At 37.1% G+C, this 15,640-nt stretch overlaps 1 protein-coding gene and 1 pseudogene across 1 annotated transcript; both read right to left on the bottom strand.

Annotated features, from left to right (window-relative positions):
- Window positions 1–706: 706 nt before the first annotated feature.
- LOC140969458 (uncharacterized) lies at window positions 707–5,950 on the bottom strand (annotated as a pseudogene).
- Window positions 5,951–7,532: 1,582 nt separating this feature from the next.
- On the bottom strand, window positions 7,533–13,235 carry LOC140969457 (protein MLN51 homolog). The gene is made up of 11 exons (XM_073430816.1): window positions 12,453–13,235; window positions 11,271–11,373; window positions 10,954–11,174; window positions 10,050–10,879; window positions 9,643–9,757; window positions 9,362–9,487; window positions 8,807–8,862; window positions 8,681–8,726; window positions 8,376–8,599; window positions 7,899–7,989; window positions 7,533–7,808 (listed from the first exon to the last, which is right to left on the bottom strand). The coding sequence occupies exons 1-9, from the start codon at window positions 12,983–12,985 to the stop codon at window positions 8,572–8,574; spliced, it is 2,058 nt and encodes a 685-aa protein (XP_073286917.1). The 5' UTR covers window positions 12,986–13,235; the 3' UTR covers window positions 7,533–7,808; window positions 7,899–7,989; window positions 8,376–8,571.
- Window positions 13,236–15,640: the final 2,405 nt, after the last annotated feature.

Here is a 15,640-nt window from a genome sequence, read left to right as displayed (position 1 = left end):
TCTCTTCTTTCACAGGATCGATTGTTCTACGTATTTAACACGAATTAATTAATTACAACACACAGGAAATTAGAGATTACCCTTGAAGCGTGTTTACGATCTTCCTCTGCACTGGATCTACGCTTCAAACCTCCAAGTCTTCTCCGGTGTTCTCTCAAACTCTAAACGTAGGATTGTGTGTGGTCACTTGTTACAATATCACATATATATATAATATATTTGTGATATCTTGTAACGTAAAAGATAATGATGATATCTTTTAAAATATAAATTTAAATGGACATAATATATTATATCATATCTAGAAGATTTGATATCTCAATCTTCCATGAAATATAATAGTCCAGATAAATTTATCCCACATATACCATAAATTATAACTCATATAATTTATCCGAGTTTATATTAGAGCCACCAAAGGGACCTGGTCGGATTCAATTAAATTAAGCTCCAATAAATTAATTTGATCCAATCAACTCATGATTAATCAAAATAATTTATTAATCTTATTCTACTCCACTAAAAGAATAAGATTGCACTCTCAAATTAATTGATATTACTGAAACACAAAATCAATAATAATATCCTCTGATTTATCGACCCAACATTTTTGGGCCATGTTCAATCAGGATGTTGTCTAGGATTGTAGGATTATATTCGAAAGTGTGTCCATTAAGTCCAATACCTTTGTTCCACTGTTTTATATTGATAAATGAAGTTTTATTAAGATAAATATAAAATAATTCAATACACAAGTATCATTTACCTATTATGGCAATCAAGAACCAACGCAAGATATCTTACTACTACGTGTAAAGAAACTTCCCCGGCTAAAGAATTTTGAAAATGTTCGACCAACAAAAGAATGAACTGTGGGTAGACCTGTGGCGAAGGCTATTTTATTCTCTTGCACGAGTACAAGACCTCACCAAATTTTTGGTACATGTGCTTCTTCAAGTACCTTTTCTCTACCTTTTCTCTACCTTTCGTTCCCATGTCTTGTCTTGCTGAGGGATTTTGAAGAAGAAAATCAAGATTTCTTGCAAGAATTTGCGCCCCTGGACGTCCCAAGCGATGGAGAAGACCGGTTACGTTGTGCTCGACAATCTCTTTCGTGCCACCAGAATCAGTTCCCCAAACCCATTTCCAGAAAGAGTGCGTTGAGGGCGTTAAATTACAAAGCACGAGTTTTTATAACTCCATAGAGCTACAAGAAAGAAACTGCATGACTTCTCAGACCATGTATCCATCTATTATTGCAGTTACAATTATCCACGCGAGTTGAGACAAAAAATTGTAACGTACAGTTAACATGATCCAACATTTTGAAAAGATGAGTTGTAGGTAGCCAGCCACATGATTGCAAAATCTAAGTTGGCGATTACTTATTATCGATTAGATTCATAGAGCTTTATTGAATCCAATAGGCATCTCCATTATAGTTTCAAGAATCACACAACACAAAAGAAGTATATGTACAAGGATGCAAGAAAATGCAACATTTCCACGAAATTGTGACCAGTGTGACTCCGAAGTAAACAATAGTAGATAGATCTCAGTATGGCATTGACTTGTGAAGAAGCTTTGAAAGCAGCATCACCAAAAGAGTAAATTATGGACCATTGTGTAACCTGAATACGTAGGTGAGGTCTATATATGTTCCAAGGTGATGCTCAAACATGACAAAAAAATAAGGGAAATTCAGACAACTAGCCCTGGTCAACTATTTTTTTTGGAAAATAGGCATCTGCAGTGTAATGCCCATGGTCAAAATTTTAAGTTGCCCCAAAAAATAATGACAATTGCATATAGAGAATACAATAAAATAAGAAGATAAAGTGCCATACAGGTAGTCCAAATGCCATAGCTTCAATTGTTACTCTTCCAAATGTCTCTCCAAGCCCCTGCACAGAAGTAAATCAAGAATGATCTAGAATTGTATAAATACTAACCCGATCAGGTAAAAAAAATGTCACCTATTTCAATGCAATTAATTAAATGAGCATGAAGATACATGAAATGTGATAAAGTAAATAAATGTACGGTCAACACTCAATCATTTAGTCACCTCTGAAAAAGCATACAAGCTGTCATAAATGTGAGAAATATTAATTTCAGAAGTACTCATGCAATGTGACAGTCAAGAACTAAAGTGTGAGGTAATCCGAATCTTCTCTAGCCTATAAATATTGTTTATAGGGGAACATTCTTAGTTGTTTCTGGCCACAGGGTGGACCAAAAATCAGCCATGCTAAATTCATGTGAATTTTGGAATTTTCAGTCATTCCCATTTTGCCTAATACGTTTTGGATTTTTCAGTTATTTTTATTTTGCCCAGTATTACTTAATTTGATGTTGATGCACAACAAGAAGAATCAGTTATTTTCTCGAAGCTTAAAAGCAAAAAAGAAAGTAAAAAGAATTTATTGAACATGGCAGCAAAGTACAATGAGAGCAAGAAATACTTGTCATAAATAGATATATGTGTACTAGAATACCTGAGAGTTCATGACATAAACATTTGCTGCAGCATAAAGGGAGGCAACACGAGTGGTTGCAGGAGTCCACAATACAGACTCTGACACCTTTGAATGCAAGGATAGATATTTAAGAAGTGTTTTGACATAAAGCGCCTTGTTACTTTTAGATCCAACTGAACCTACGAGAATCTTCAGATTCTGTTTCTTCTCTCCAGTGCTCTCGAGTAACAGTTTTCTCATGCCAGCGTCTCGGTCAAACACCAGTGTATCAGGCTTATTCTTGTCGGTGACAATATTGGGAAATGTTTTATATTTCCTCGCGAGTGTACTGTGATGTAAGGAAGATCCATCAAAAGTACCGGATCTGCTGGTGGATCCATCTACATTTTTCCAATTCTGAAGCAGAGCTCTTGCATAATAATCATGATCTATTGCAATTGGATCTTTGATTTCAGTATCATTCATCAGTTGACCCTGTTCAACCAAAAATCGTGCTGATTCCAGAAGTAGGAATTGACCCTTTCCAGGGTTTATACTGCTCAAAGAAACAACAAGCATGTCGTCATCAGTCAGTCCCATTTCTTTTCTAACTGCACTTCTCAATGATCGTCTCTTTTCCAGCATTTTCTCTGGGGTGAAAGATGGAGTGTTTAAAGAGCAGGGGATGCCCGCTGCAAAGGCTAGCTCATCATTTACCGACAGTGGCACCAGAGCAGGCTCAGTTTTTAATTGGATATTTTCTTCCTTGCACCAGGCTAGCCACTGTTTGGACTGTAATTCAGAAAGAAATATCAATTTTTTTACTCGGTTGAGGACAAGTTTTGTTTGATTGAAGTACTCTCTTCTGTTCTCCATGATCCACCACATGATTTGACTAGAACCCAGTACAGTGCGTAAGAGATACTGTTCTGAAAGCATGATTTAAAACATAAAAACGGTGGATGTCAAACATATATCCACACATTCTTTAGCTTAGATGGAAAACCTTTATAGCTACAATCTAAGAAAGTCATATTAAACCAATTGCTGATAAAACACACTAATTTTGCTGTTGATCACAGTCATTTATATTCATTCTGATAAATCCAGGCACAACAAAATGTAGATATGATATCACAGCAAGTAGTTAGTTACGTATACACTGCAAGTCTGACTTTTTAGCACTACTGGGAAGCTGAAATCTATTATTCTGGTGTAAATGCACCTCAACCACTACATAAGTGCCAACCATTTGGAACACAACTTGACATATTGGAGTGGACATGAACCTAAGGGGCAGAGTTAAGTGAATTTTCCATTCACCACAGCAGAACGTGGGAGAGTTTAACAAATTTTTTGTTTACAGCTGCAGACTCAAACAAACATGAACCTAAGGGGCAGAGTTAAGTGAATTTTCCATTCACCGCAGCAGAATGTGGGAGAGTTTAAAGGATTTTCTGTTTACAGCCGCGGACTCAAGCAAACGCTTAGGACACATACAAATTATGGTATAAACAACCATACATTTCCGTAATTTGATAGTGGATTAGAATAATCAGGTAGAAGCAATTAGGAATAGTTCACATGCCTTGAAATTGGATTTTTTCACTTGCGTAGCGTATACACGTATTACCTTGAATAACATAATTAATAATTGACAGATACAGAGAAAGTAGTCAGAGAATGTAAACTTTGAGGACAGAACTGATTCTTGTATATGCTCACCAATCCAGGATGCACAAACAGCAGACCCTGCAATGATGAGATCTGCTCTCATGGATGTTTTGAAGCTTAGATCAGTTTTGCCCGGGAGCACTTTGATTTTTCTTCTAGAAAGTTCTTCCATCAAACCACCTTTCTTGTTCAGAACTATGACAGAAATTGTGGCTCCACAGCTCAGAAACTCCGAAGCCAACTCTAACATTGCAAGTGGAGCTCCAGTCATGGACAGCTCATGGAAGATCAAAACAAACTTCCTAGACCAAACCAGACGTGCAAATGCCCCCTTCCTGTCACAGGTACCTGACCGTTTCTCAGGACTCCACTCCAAAACTTTATCCTCTATAGAGCCAAATGGGCCAACAAGATGCCCATGAGTCATATTTTGCATTGGAACTTCCTCTTCTTCCACATCATCTTGACTTTCCATATCTCTCAGAACCACCTTCGGTAACTTACCTAGGCTCTTTCTACGAGAACTCCGTCCTGATTTCTTGCTTCTTTTCTTTGAAAAATTGCTTTTTTTCAATGAAATGTCACTTCCATTCTTTGAGAGAACCATATCTATATTCTTCAAACTAGACTGATTCTTATCAGTCTGCAACTTAACTGCCACAGAATTGACATCAGCAATCAAATCTCTCCTATTTTTTTGTTGTGGTTCGGAATACTCGCCACTCGACTCACCCCCATATCCACCACTAAAAAGATCTTCCTTATTATCTCCATGAGCCCATTTCGACTGGAAATAAAACCCAGCTTAAGCCCAAAGAGTGATCAAAAGCACCCAAAGCACAATGCGGTTGCTCTGAACCAGTGAGAGCCGATGCCGCCACCCCTAATCTCTCTCCTAGGACTGCGACCAGAGTTCAATCTCCTGAAAGATGGAGAACCCCTTGGTGTTGACTTCCCTGATGAACTCGACTTGAACACACCACCACCAGGCCTCAAAGGTGATGGACGAATTACATTGCCTTCCTCCATCACAGAAATTCTAGATCACCCTACTATTACAATTCCAAATGTGCATACAACAAACCGATAATCACAATCACCAAAATCATTCCCTGTACATTCTCTTCTTCGTGAAATTAGACATCCAAAGACACCATTGAATCAACAGCTGGTGGAAAAAATATTAAACAGCAATGCGCAACGCGCTAGTCCAAGAAATCAGAAGTTCCAGAAATCAAGAAATAAAAACAACAATGCCTCAAGAAAATGTGACGCTAACTAAACCAGACAACATCAGTTTATGCAAATACGAAATCGAAGTGCCCAGCAAGAACTACTAACAAGAAACAGCACTCAATTCTTGAATAATCAAACCAATGAGCTGTCAATCCAATACATGACAACACAAACGAAAAAAAAAGAATAGAAAAAAAAAAACAACTCTTAGAATCCAAAACTCATCGGAACTCACGGAACGGTGTGCAATAGAATTAAGCTATCCCAGCAGCAGCTACCAAGTGATCCCCGCATAAAGTTTCAGCAAGTAAACAAAGTTTACGCACACAAGTAAAACTCAATCTTGAAAAAATTACACAGAAGATCTCGGAACTGAAGATCTTGAGTTTTAACTACCAACGCCACCGACAAATTCCATCCACATGTTCACATGACTCCATCAGTAGAACTTATCCCAGCTCCGACTGCAACTCCGTCGACTTCTAGAGACAGGAGGAATTGCTCCCCACTGTTGTTAAATGGTATTGAAGTGGAGACAGTAGGAAGGATGCGGTGGCATGGGTGAATAAGTTCGCTCGTGTAAACTGAAGGTCGGTCGACGATTAATTATTTTTTTAAAAAAAATAATTATATATATTAATGTTGGATACTTTCAAATCAATCATTTTCGTAAAATTTATGAAATTTGAGAAGACGCTCTCAAATAAACGTATAATTTTGATATGTTTCATCATTTTAACGATAAATACAAAAATAAACACAGTTGGTGCGAGTGGATTCATGATAAGGCTGAGCATAACGCGAGAACGATTTCCATATTGCCATAGCAAAGCGTCACGGAATGTCAAAATCGTAGAAAAGACGCCATCTTAAAATGTCAATTTTCCCTTTAAAGCTCTCGTCGGAGGGAAAAATATCTCATCGGACATTTTCTCTTATATTAATTGTTATGTGATTTTTATTGGTTTATCATATATTGAATTAGAAAAATACTTGTAATTTGATAATTATGTAAATTAAACGTAATAGAAAATATTACATGCAACAATAAATTTTTGCCTCTGTAAAGCTCTCGAATTTGATTTATTATGAGGATTGATGTTTTGTTCCATTCCTCTCTACTATCTGATCATGTGGTTAAATCATAAATGTCCTTGTCATGTCTAACAGTCTAAAGCAGCCACTTTGTTGGTGGGAACTTTAAAAATTATTTTGTGTTTCCTGTTTATTACATATGAAGTTATCTCCTATAATTTATATAATAATTTTACCTGTTCATTTCTTTTGACAATTGGTAATCACTTTTCGTCGTTGGTACTTCAGTTATTCACCAACATGATTAAGAAAATGGGTTTTTAACTTCTGGAAGAGAAACAGTTGGCCAGTGGTCAAGAAGTCGTTCTACAGAGCTTTTTTCTTTGGCAAATCGAAAGTGGACTGGAGTTATCATCGATAATCTAAATATCTAATGTACTAAATTTAGCGACCTTAGATGTATTATTATTTTGTTTTTAAAGGAACATGTATTCCATTAATATGCCAAATTTTTATGTACAACTTTCTTAAAAAAATAATGGTATTAAATCCTTAAATTCCATGTCTGTTATGAGAAGTATAATCTATACTAGTTAGTGATTAGATCTTCTTCGTCTTCGTTTGACATCCTCGGCAACCGGTGCCTCAGGAAAGAACATAGATGGGCAAGTTATTGATGGATCGCCGTCGGTGCATCAGATTCCTCGGTAACCAGTGCCTCAGGAAAGAATATAGTGTCCAATTGAAATTTCTCGCTACTATAACACCCTCCCTCCTTCGATGTATTACTCGCATCCCTCCGAGACAACCCAGAGAGGATACCCCAACGAGGACCCACAAAGAAACATGACAAAAATCTCCCCATACCCTCAAATGCCCTCTCAACAACCCCTTTAGGCAACATCCACCTAGATGTATTACACTTTATGTACATGTTAAAAGGAAAAACTTAAAAGTCCCAATCACACCTTCACTTCTACGTACTGTCCGTCCTGCCCCTACTTCGTGTTTTTTTTTCTTTATTTGTACTTGTTATTATCATCATAATTATCAAAACATTAACTTGAATTATTCGATTTTAACTTGAAGATCATTGTATGGAAGTGGCGCTATATAATAGATTGGTCCTCGACTGAAAAACCTTATTATTAAAGGTACGATTCTCATATATAAACCAAAAATAGTAGAAACTGAGTTGGTTTGAACAAGAAACTTCAGACACAAAGTTATCCCAACGCCTTGACAAGTTCACTAGAACAGAAATGAAGAATAAATAAATCGAAGACAAACCAAGCATCGGCTGCACATCAATTTCTGTTATTGCTTTTTTTTCTTTTTGAAGAAGGAATTCCCACATGACAATCTTCTTGAAATCATTTTCACCAATAGACCAACGCACAATACCTGCTTCATCCAGGAGAGTCGTTTACAAATTACAAGCACACTTGGCAATATTGAACGACAGAAGATTCTTGGGTATTTTGATGATCTTACCTCACATAAGTGAGATGAAATACCACCCGTCACACTGCCGTGATCTTCCTTTAAATTCAGCAGTATGATCGGGCATCTTCTTTAAATATACCTGTCAAGGAGAAAAATGAATACCATGGAATATAAGCCATGACAGAAACATGAAGAAAAGACAGTTGAGCTAGTGAGCTGATGATAGATGTTGATATTCCTGCCGCTTGCCATAATTTCAAGACCAAAATCAAACCACTATAATCTACATACTATTGAAGCCGTTTGGGAGACCTTTTGATAAACCCAAAACGTAGTCATTGTTATTCCAAACACAGTCGTATATTTCCTACATCTCAAATGTTCTTATAGGGGCATAAATTCAACGCATCAATAATTTTTTCATGTATCGAAACAGAAAGCAAAACACAAATTAGAGCTTCTAACATGGTGCATCAACAGAAGATTAGCCATTTGGAAATGCCAATGAGGGTGATTAATGAATACCTATAAATTATATAAGTGCACAGTAGCCCAAAGCACTCCGGATCAAGAACAAGAGAACAAAGGGCCTAAGAGAAGGTATGCAATGCAGCACCAAAAGCATAACCAATAAACACCGCAACACTATGGAAGAGACATTGACCGCCAGTATCAGTAGATCATTCTGCTTATTGAAATAAATTCCATCGATCGAACTATGTCACTGGTCAAATTTCATCTCCGTATATCTGCAAATCAAAAACTGGTTGATCAGTAAAGGGATTGTTCTTGATCGAAATTGAGGGATATGTATAACAATAACAACTAACCTGCGAGGATTTTTTTGCCTATGCACATAATCATCATTTGCAGGCTCTGCAGAGAAATTTATAATTACTTAAGAGTGAACGAAAATACTGACGAGACTAGAAAATAAAACATCCATTAGGTCTCACCAGGCCTTGGTTCCGGCTTCAAATCGGTAAGGACTTTTGCTGCATTATTTTCGTTGCTGCAACCAAATTAATTTGGGTCAATTATTTGTTACTGCGGAACTGGTCACATAAAGAACATCATACATTCACCAAAGGTACAGTTAAAGCATCGAAGAAAATGAGGGAATAAGTACTCCGACAATAAAGCAAAATATGCTACAGCCTAGTTGATTTATGACAGATAAGAATGATAAATAATAAATATATGAACATACTAGGAAACTGAATGAGTCAGAAAGTGAACCAAGGATCATGCCCTTGAGCTAAATCAAGAATAAAATAAAAACTGAAATACAGAATTCCCGTGCTGAATCAAAAGCAAATTCTAACCACCTCTGTTTCGGACTAACTTCTTTGCCCCCACACATGCACAGGGATAACCGGATAAACATGAATTCCCAGGTAAATAACTAAGCCATTGTATCAATATATGTTATTTTTGTGTGTGTGTGTGTGTGTGTGTGTGTGTGTGTGTGTGACTAAGACCAGAATCAATGCAATATTATCTTATCTAACCTTGAAGCAGACATTACAGAAGCTGACTGTCCGGAAGGACGAGTATGATAGGATCCATCCACAGAGAAATATGGAGGGCAATACGATGCCCCCAGGGCCCCAGCAGGACCCGCTAACACTGGTAACCTGAAATTACACACGGGTAGGGGCCAATTAAGTACGTGTTTACCATAACAGAACCAAAATCATGATGCATTGACTTCTTAAATGATGACATAAGCCGAAAGGCTAAAAAAATTTGGACATCGGATCAACCAAAAATACACTAGTGCGACATTTACCAAGTCATTTCAGAATTCCCTAATCCAAGTTGGGGTTGACCGACATATCCAGGGAAGGCCATGCCAACAGCAGGAACTCCCATTCCACCAGGATGCTGCCCTCCAAATTGCATGACTACAAGATTCATTGGTAGGGACGCGAAGTTAATATCACGAAAGTAAAACCGGGGAAGACCAAAGATAGAGCAGACTAATATTCTGCTCAAGATATTCACCAGAAAACACATATGCAAAGAATAAAATAGAGATCGCTACCATTCCAATATTAATGCCTGAATTTTCTACTATCATTGTAAGATGTATTTTGTGTTTCTTGAACTACAGTCATACACATCAGAAGGGTGGCTGGTTTCAATAACAGTGCAATACATTCAATTTTACTTCTCTCCATATAAAAAGTAACTTACATGGCAAGAAAGATGGAAAGCTTTGATCTCCCTGAGCATTGCCCATATTGCCAGAGGCACCTATAACATGAGCTCCACCATGTAGGATGGAGCCTCTTCCACCGCCTTGCAAGTTCCCTTTCCCTTTGGCAACCAACGAACTCTTGGATTTACTTGATTCTGAAGAAGATTCCTGCTCCTCAGGTTCATAGGCATTTGCAAGACCAACTGATCTCGGTGGAGAAGAAGCTTGTGATCCACTGGGAACACGTGTAAACCGCTGACCAACAGAAGACTGGGAACGAGGTTGAACAGAATTCCTCGGAACAGCTTGTAGCTGGCCTGGTGGAGAGACTTTGTTGGGTTGGTTATTAGACGAAGTGGGTCGATCTGCCATTTGTGTGAACGAAGTTATGCCTCTTCCATGACCCCTCATTTGAGGTTGAGTAGAGTTAATGGATGGGGAACTAGACACCGGCATCTGCACATTGTTAGAAGGCTTCCTGGGCATCGTAGAAAGTGGATCATCAATGGAAAGCTTATCGACACCAATAGAATCCACTATACTCTTTCCCCTCAGCATAGAAGAGGACTTTGGCCCGGAAAAATTCCCATCCGCAACGGATGGGAGACCATTGTGATTGATTGAACCAGTATGAACATCCTTTTTATCAGGCACTGAATTATCCTTTATTGAAGAACCAGAAGGATAAAATGGAGGAGAAGCAATGTTCAAATTGGAAGCAAACACTTGTTTCTGGGGCAGAACAACATTGGACTCTGAATTTGATGCTGATTCACTGGCTCTTTCAGAGCTAACAAAGGAAGGCTTCTCAACTAGTTTCCCGGACCTTAAATGCAAGAATGTAGCACAAATAAGAACCAAGTAGGAAATAATGAGGCAAAAGAAAATTTGTTTACTCACTCTTTGCTCAGTGCAACGGATGCATCACTGTTTTTCTTCCAGGATGGCTGATACCTTCGTGGTCCTCGCCCTCTGACACTCTTAGGAGCACTGTTTAGATGGTAATTAGTCTGACTGCTGTTATTAGCATACTCTCTGGACCTGTTTCCTCGTGCATTGTCACTGTCTATGCCTCTATTTCTGCCACGACCTCGATGACGACCCCTAGAACCTCTCCTACGCTGGAACAAACACCATGTAAGAACAAAAAAATTAAAGGAAAAAACCTTCATCCAGACACAGAGACAAATCTGCTAGCACATAGATGAAACATTAACCTCTTCATAACGCCTTTCTTGCACAGTCAACTCCTCAAACTTATCATGTCCCCATTTTCGTTCATCCTTAGATTCCCATAACTTTCTTCCTCCAAGCATTCGCCTAAGCACAAAGAAGGCCAAAATAAAAAGAATTTTCAAAAAAGTAAATTCATAATAATGAGCTACATGCAAGCACAACCAGACTGTGCTAACACTCAAAGCTCCATGACCATTTTTTCAGTCAAATTGTTAAATTGGAATAATAAAATCACACACCAAAACCAAGATCAAGCCTAACAAGTGGGTATATGATTGATATAAAAAATACAAAACATCATAATAAATAAACTTATGCCAATTTAACCTGCGAAACAGTATCCTACATCTCGGAGGATGAATTTGAATCCAAACAAAAAATAAAGAAGGAAAGAAGCAATGTAATATATAAATAAAAAAGATAAAAACTAAAGCAATCAGGTATTTGACAACTAAGCTAACCATTGTTTCCTTCTAAAATTTATGCACAGTGACCTGACTTAATTAGGAATTTGGAACAGAGCACAGCTATGTTTACATTTAGCAGTAAGTTAATCTCTTCATAGGACTTTCTTCATTAACAGGAAAAATAGCCCATAAAACAAGTCAAATTTTTTTTGAAAAAAATTCAGGGTCAGATACAAGTAAAAAAACCAGACCATAAAAAATAGCAACTGATCATAATTAGATAAACTAATTTAGCCTTTTTCTTCATCTTTTATCGAGTCACTTCCAGTTCAAGGCCCAATCTTGAAAACTAAAAGTAATTTATAATACCTACCCACATCTCTCCCACATTTTATAATTGTAAAGCAGGGAGAAACTAAAACTAAATCGTATGGGTTGAATCATCCAAAATATAGAAAAATGAAAAGTTTATGATTTAGGCATGTTAGCAAGAAGAACAATGTAACATGAAAAAAAGATTGGGAGTCAATCAAGTCATATAAAGAAGCTTCACATCTTGGAAGGATGATACTGTCCATCCAGTTCAAACAAAAACAAGAATAAGAAGTCTAACACCGGATCTCACAAGAAGTTCACAGACAGTCCAAATAGTGATAAATTTAACTCGTAATCAACAGTCAAACCCTGTGTCAATTCAATTTAACGCATTCTATCACTAAACATATCAATCAAAACCCCGACAAACATCATTCATACCTGTGCCTTCCACCAGCATTGTCTCTAAACCTGTCATCATGCATGTAGAATGCCCCGGCGGTCGGTACAGCATATGGTTCTATCACCTTCTTCTCTCCATCGTGCTCATCACCATCAACATTGCTATCACCATTAACCTCAGTAACCTCCTCCTTCACTCCATTCTCCTCCACCTTGTCCACATCACCCACCACTTCCCTAACCACAGCTGTCTCCACATCCGCCGCAACCACACAGTCCCCTCCCCTCCTATCGCCCCTTTCTTCGTACCCCGCCTCCTCTATTTCCTCTTCCACGTAATCCTCATCCTCGTCATAATCCTCCTCATCCAACTCATCCTCGTACTCCGCCGCAGCACCTTCCGATTCCCCTTCGGAATCGTCAATCCTTCGAACCGGCTTCTCCCTGCGGCTCTCCCCTTCCTCCTCTTCGTCGTCACTCGCCACCCTCCTCCTCATCTTCAGCGACAACTTCGCCTCCTCCGGATCGCTTTCGTACTCGACCACCTCACCCTCCATCGCGTCTCTACTCATCAAAAAATCCAACAAATCTCGCAATACACCGAAAAAGATCCAATACTCGAAACCCTAAGCCGAGCAATCGAAACGAAACGGCCAGAAAAATTAACTCTTCGGGAAGGTGACACGAAATTTCGCCACAATCAGGGAAAAACAATCAAAAATCCATCGAAGTTTAGAATCGATTAGGTAGAATCTCGAGAAAAAATTGGGTTTGATTTTGTGTGGTTTTGAAGAGGAGTCGATTTCATAAATCGATTAGATTTGGTTCATATATATAGAAAGAAAATTACGTCGAAAGACGGATCTGCACCTCCGAAAAAATGGACAGTGCAGGAGCAATAGTGTTGTTATACGATTCCTTAATGGGTGTTTTGGTAAAATACATAGGTATGTAGTTGGGAGACTCTCGACGTACCACGGTTCGAAATCCTCGGTTACATGGTACAGAACCCCATCAGTTCAGGTTCGAAAACTCTCGATCCATAAATATAACCTTCCTTAATGGTTACGGTTCATGGACTACTGTGATTAACAGATTTTAAAAGAATTTTTAATTTCGAATTTATTTCATTTTTAAGAATTAAAAATTCATTCAAATATATTAAAATCTTTAAATTAAATTTAATAATACAAAAATAAAAAATACGTTAACTTCAAATTTTGAAATGTCCTGCGATATTTTTAAATTAATTATTTTATTTAGAATTAAATTTTATTAATCTTTAAATATATAATGTGATATCATAAAAGTCACACACTATTGTCCAAATATTTGCATTTGAAATATTTTTTCGACTCATTTTTAAAATATTAAATCAAAATAAATTATAATTACATGATATCACGTTCGAAATTAATAAACAATGTCACGTAATTCTCTTGTCATTTCAGTCGGGTGGAAGGGAGAAGGACTTGAACTTTTTAAGTTGTCCGTGTATCTTCTTCTGGTTCGCTTGGTTTTTAGGATGTGATAATCGAATGATTAATAATTTGATTGATAAATGTTTGATATGATAAGATATGTAATTTGAGAGATATATAATATTATGTGTGGTGTGAATTTAAGAAGAGTGATAAAATCATGACAAACTTATTTCTGACCAAAATATCCTTTAATCTATTATTTTAATTTATTTCCCATAACAGTTTACTTCTCCCCGAACCTAGCTGCCTGTTTGTGAAAAAGAAGAGCCGCTGATTGAAAACCCTCTCCAATTTCTTTGTCCGTGAAGATCGAAAGACGAGGTGAGATCCGTGTTATTCTGAACCGAAGTTTTAACATAAAGCATGAAGATGTTGTTCTGATAAATTGACAAATTGACAACGAATATCTCCTACAATGTCAAAATTTCGTAGGATTCACGCAAATAAAAAAAACATGTACAGTAAAAAAGAACAGACCATACAAACGACATCAAAACCATATTCCGTTTGTAAAACACATTTGTAACCAAAATCGAAAAAAGAAACACAAATTTATCATCACTGGATAGTTTTCGTCACATTTATCTGCTGTGAAAGAATTTATGCATGAGATGCAACATCAATAATCACACATAGCTTAAAAAATGTTTCCTAAAATTTTACTTCGAGTAAGCTTCGGATGTACTCGGATCTTTCTTTAGAGATGAGGATCTACGGTTGACCACTTTCAATTTCTTAGCTATTGTGCAGCGGTTGTTTCTTCAGAAGAAATAAGGAAAATGGCGGCAGAAGACCCACTTGCAATATTTTAATTCACAATAAAGGGTATTTTGGTCATTAATCTTTCTGAGTGTAGCCAGATAAATATTATCCTTCTTAAATGCATGGATTTATTCTCCAACTCAAATAGTAAAAGTTGTCTAACAAATAGTCAATGTCAAATTAAAAAACGAAAGCTAACAAAAGATTACTAAACAAGCCAACCTTAATAATACTTACCAAACTGGACCTTAAAGTATTGAGGAATCAAAGCTCACATGGTCTCATTACCTTTTAACCTTTCTTATGTTTGAAAGTGGTGTGAATTAATCACTTCCATTACCTGTTCTTGTAGTAGTAGTTCTTTCGGTATGAAATCTTTTTGTTCAGTGCTTGATCCCGCTTCTTGTATTCTTTTTGCAGTTCATGTCCAATCATCTAACCATGCTTAAGCATATAAAGAATCTAGAAATCCAAAATATTAATACATGCGCTAAATGCTTATTTCACAGCAATAGTTGATATTGTACAAATGAGCAACCTTGATGAAAATCAAATTCCAACACGACTAAGTTAATGGTGCAGCTATTTGTTTTGAGCATATCTCACAGCTCCATGGTCCAAATGACCAGCAGCCAAGACAGTTATACAACCAACTCCAAGATCTAAAAGTCATATTTCATGTCAGCTTAACTGGTTCGAGCGTTATCTAGGCGAAATATCGGTCACAAAATCGAGTTGAGTGCATTTGAAACAACAACCAGCTTAAAAAGAACAATTCTGATATTTTGGTCATGTCTCTCAACTCAATAATCGAAATTAAATGATTCAGAATGAGTTATGAAGATGATACAATGATCTAAAAAACATTTTCACAAGTCAAAGTCTGAATCAGAGATTAATCAAGAGAACAATATCGATGAATTTATGATTCTACACCGATTCTGGAATGAATAAAGAACAAGTTATGACTTGTATACAATT

This window comes from Primulina huaijiensis, unplaced genomic scaffold (genome assembly GCF_012295235.1).
Source record: "Primulina huaijiensis isolate GDHJ02 unplaced genomic scaffold, ASM1229523v2 scaffold41689, whole genome shotgun sequence".
Taxonomy (NCBI): Eukaryota; Viridiplantae; Streptophyta; class Magnoliopsida; order Lamiales; family Gesneriaceae; genus Primulina; species Primulina huaijiensis.
This window is presented reverse-complemented; position numbering and strand designations above follow the sequence as displayed.

Bases quoted from the DNA above. Each gene is read 5' to 3' on its own strand.
- LOC140969457 (XM_073430816.1), bottom strand. From the start codon at position 12,985: ATGAGTAGAGACGCGATGGAGGGTGAGGTGGTCGAGTACGAAAGCGAT. The intron at 9,488-9,642 runs GTAAATGTCGCA...GTGTAATTTCAG, and splicing joins GGGAATTCTGAAATGACTTG to GTTACCAGTGTTAGCGGGTC. The intron at 8,727-8,806 runs GTGAGACCTAAT...ATTTCTCTGCAG, and splicing joins GAAGCCGGAACCAAGGCCTG to AGCCTGCAAATGATGATTAT.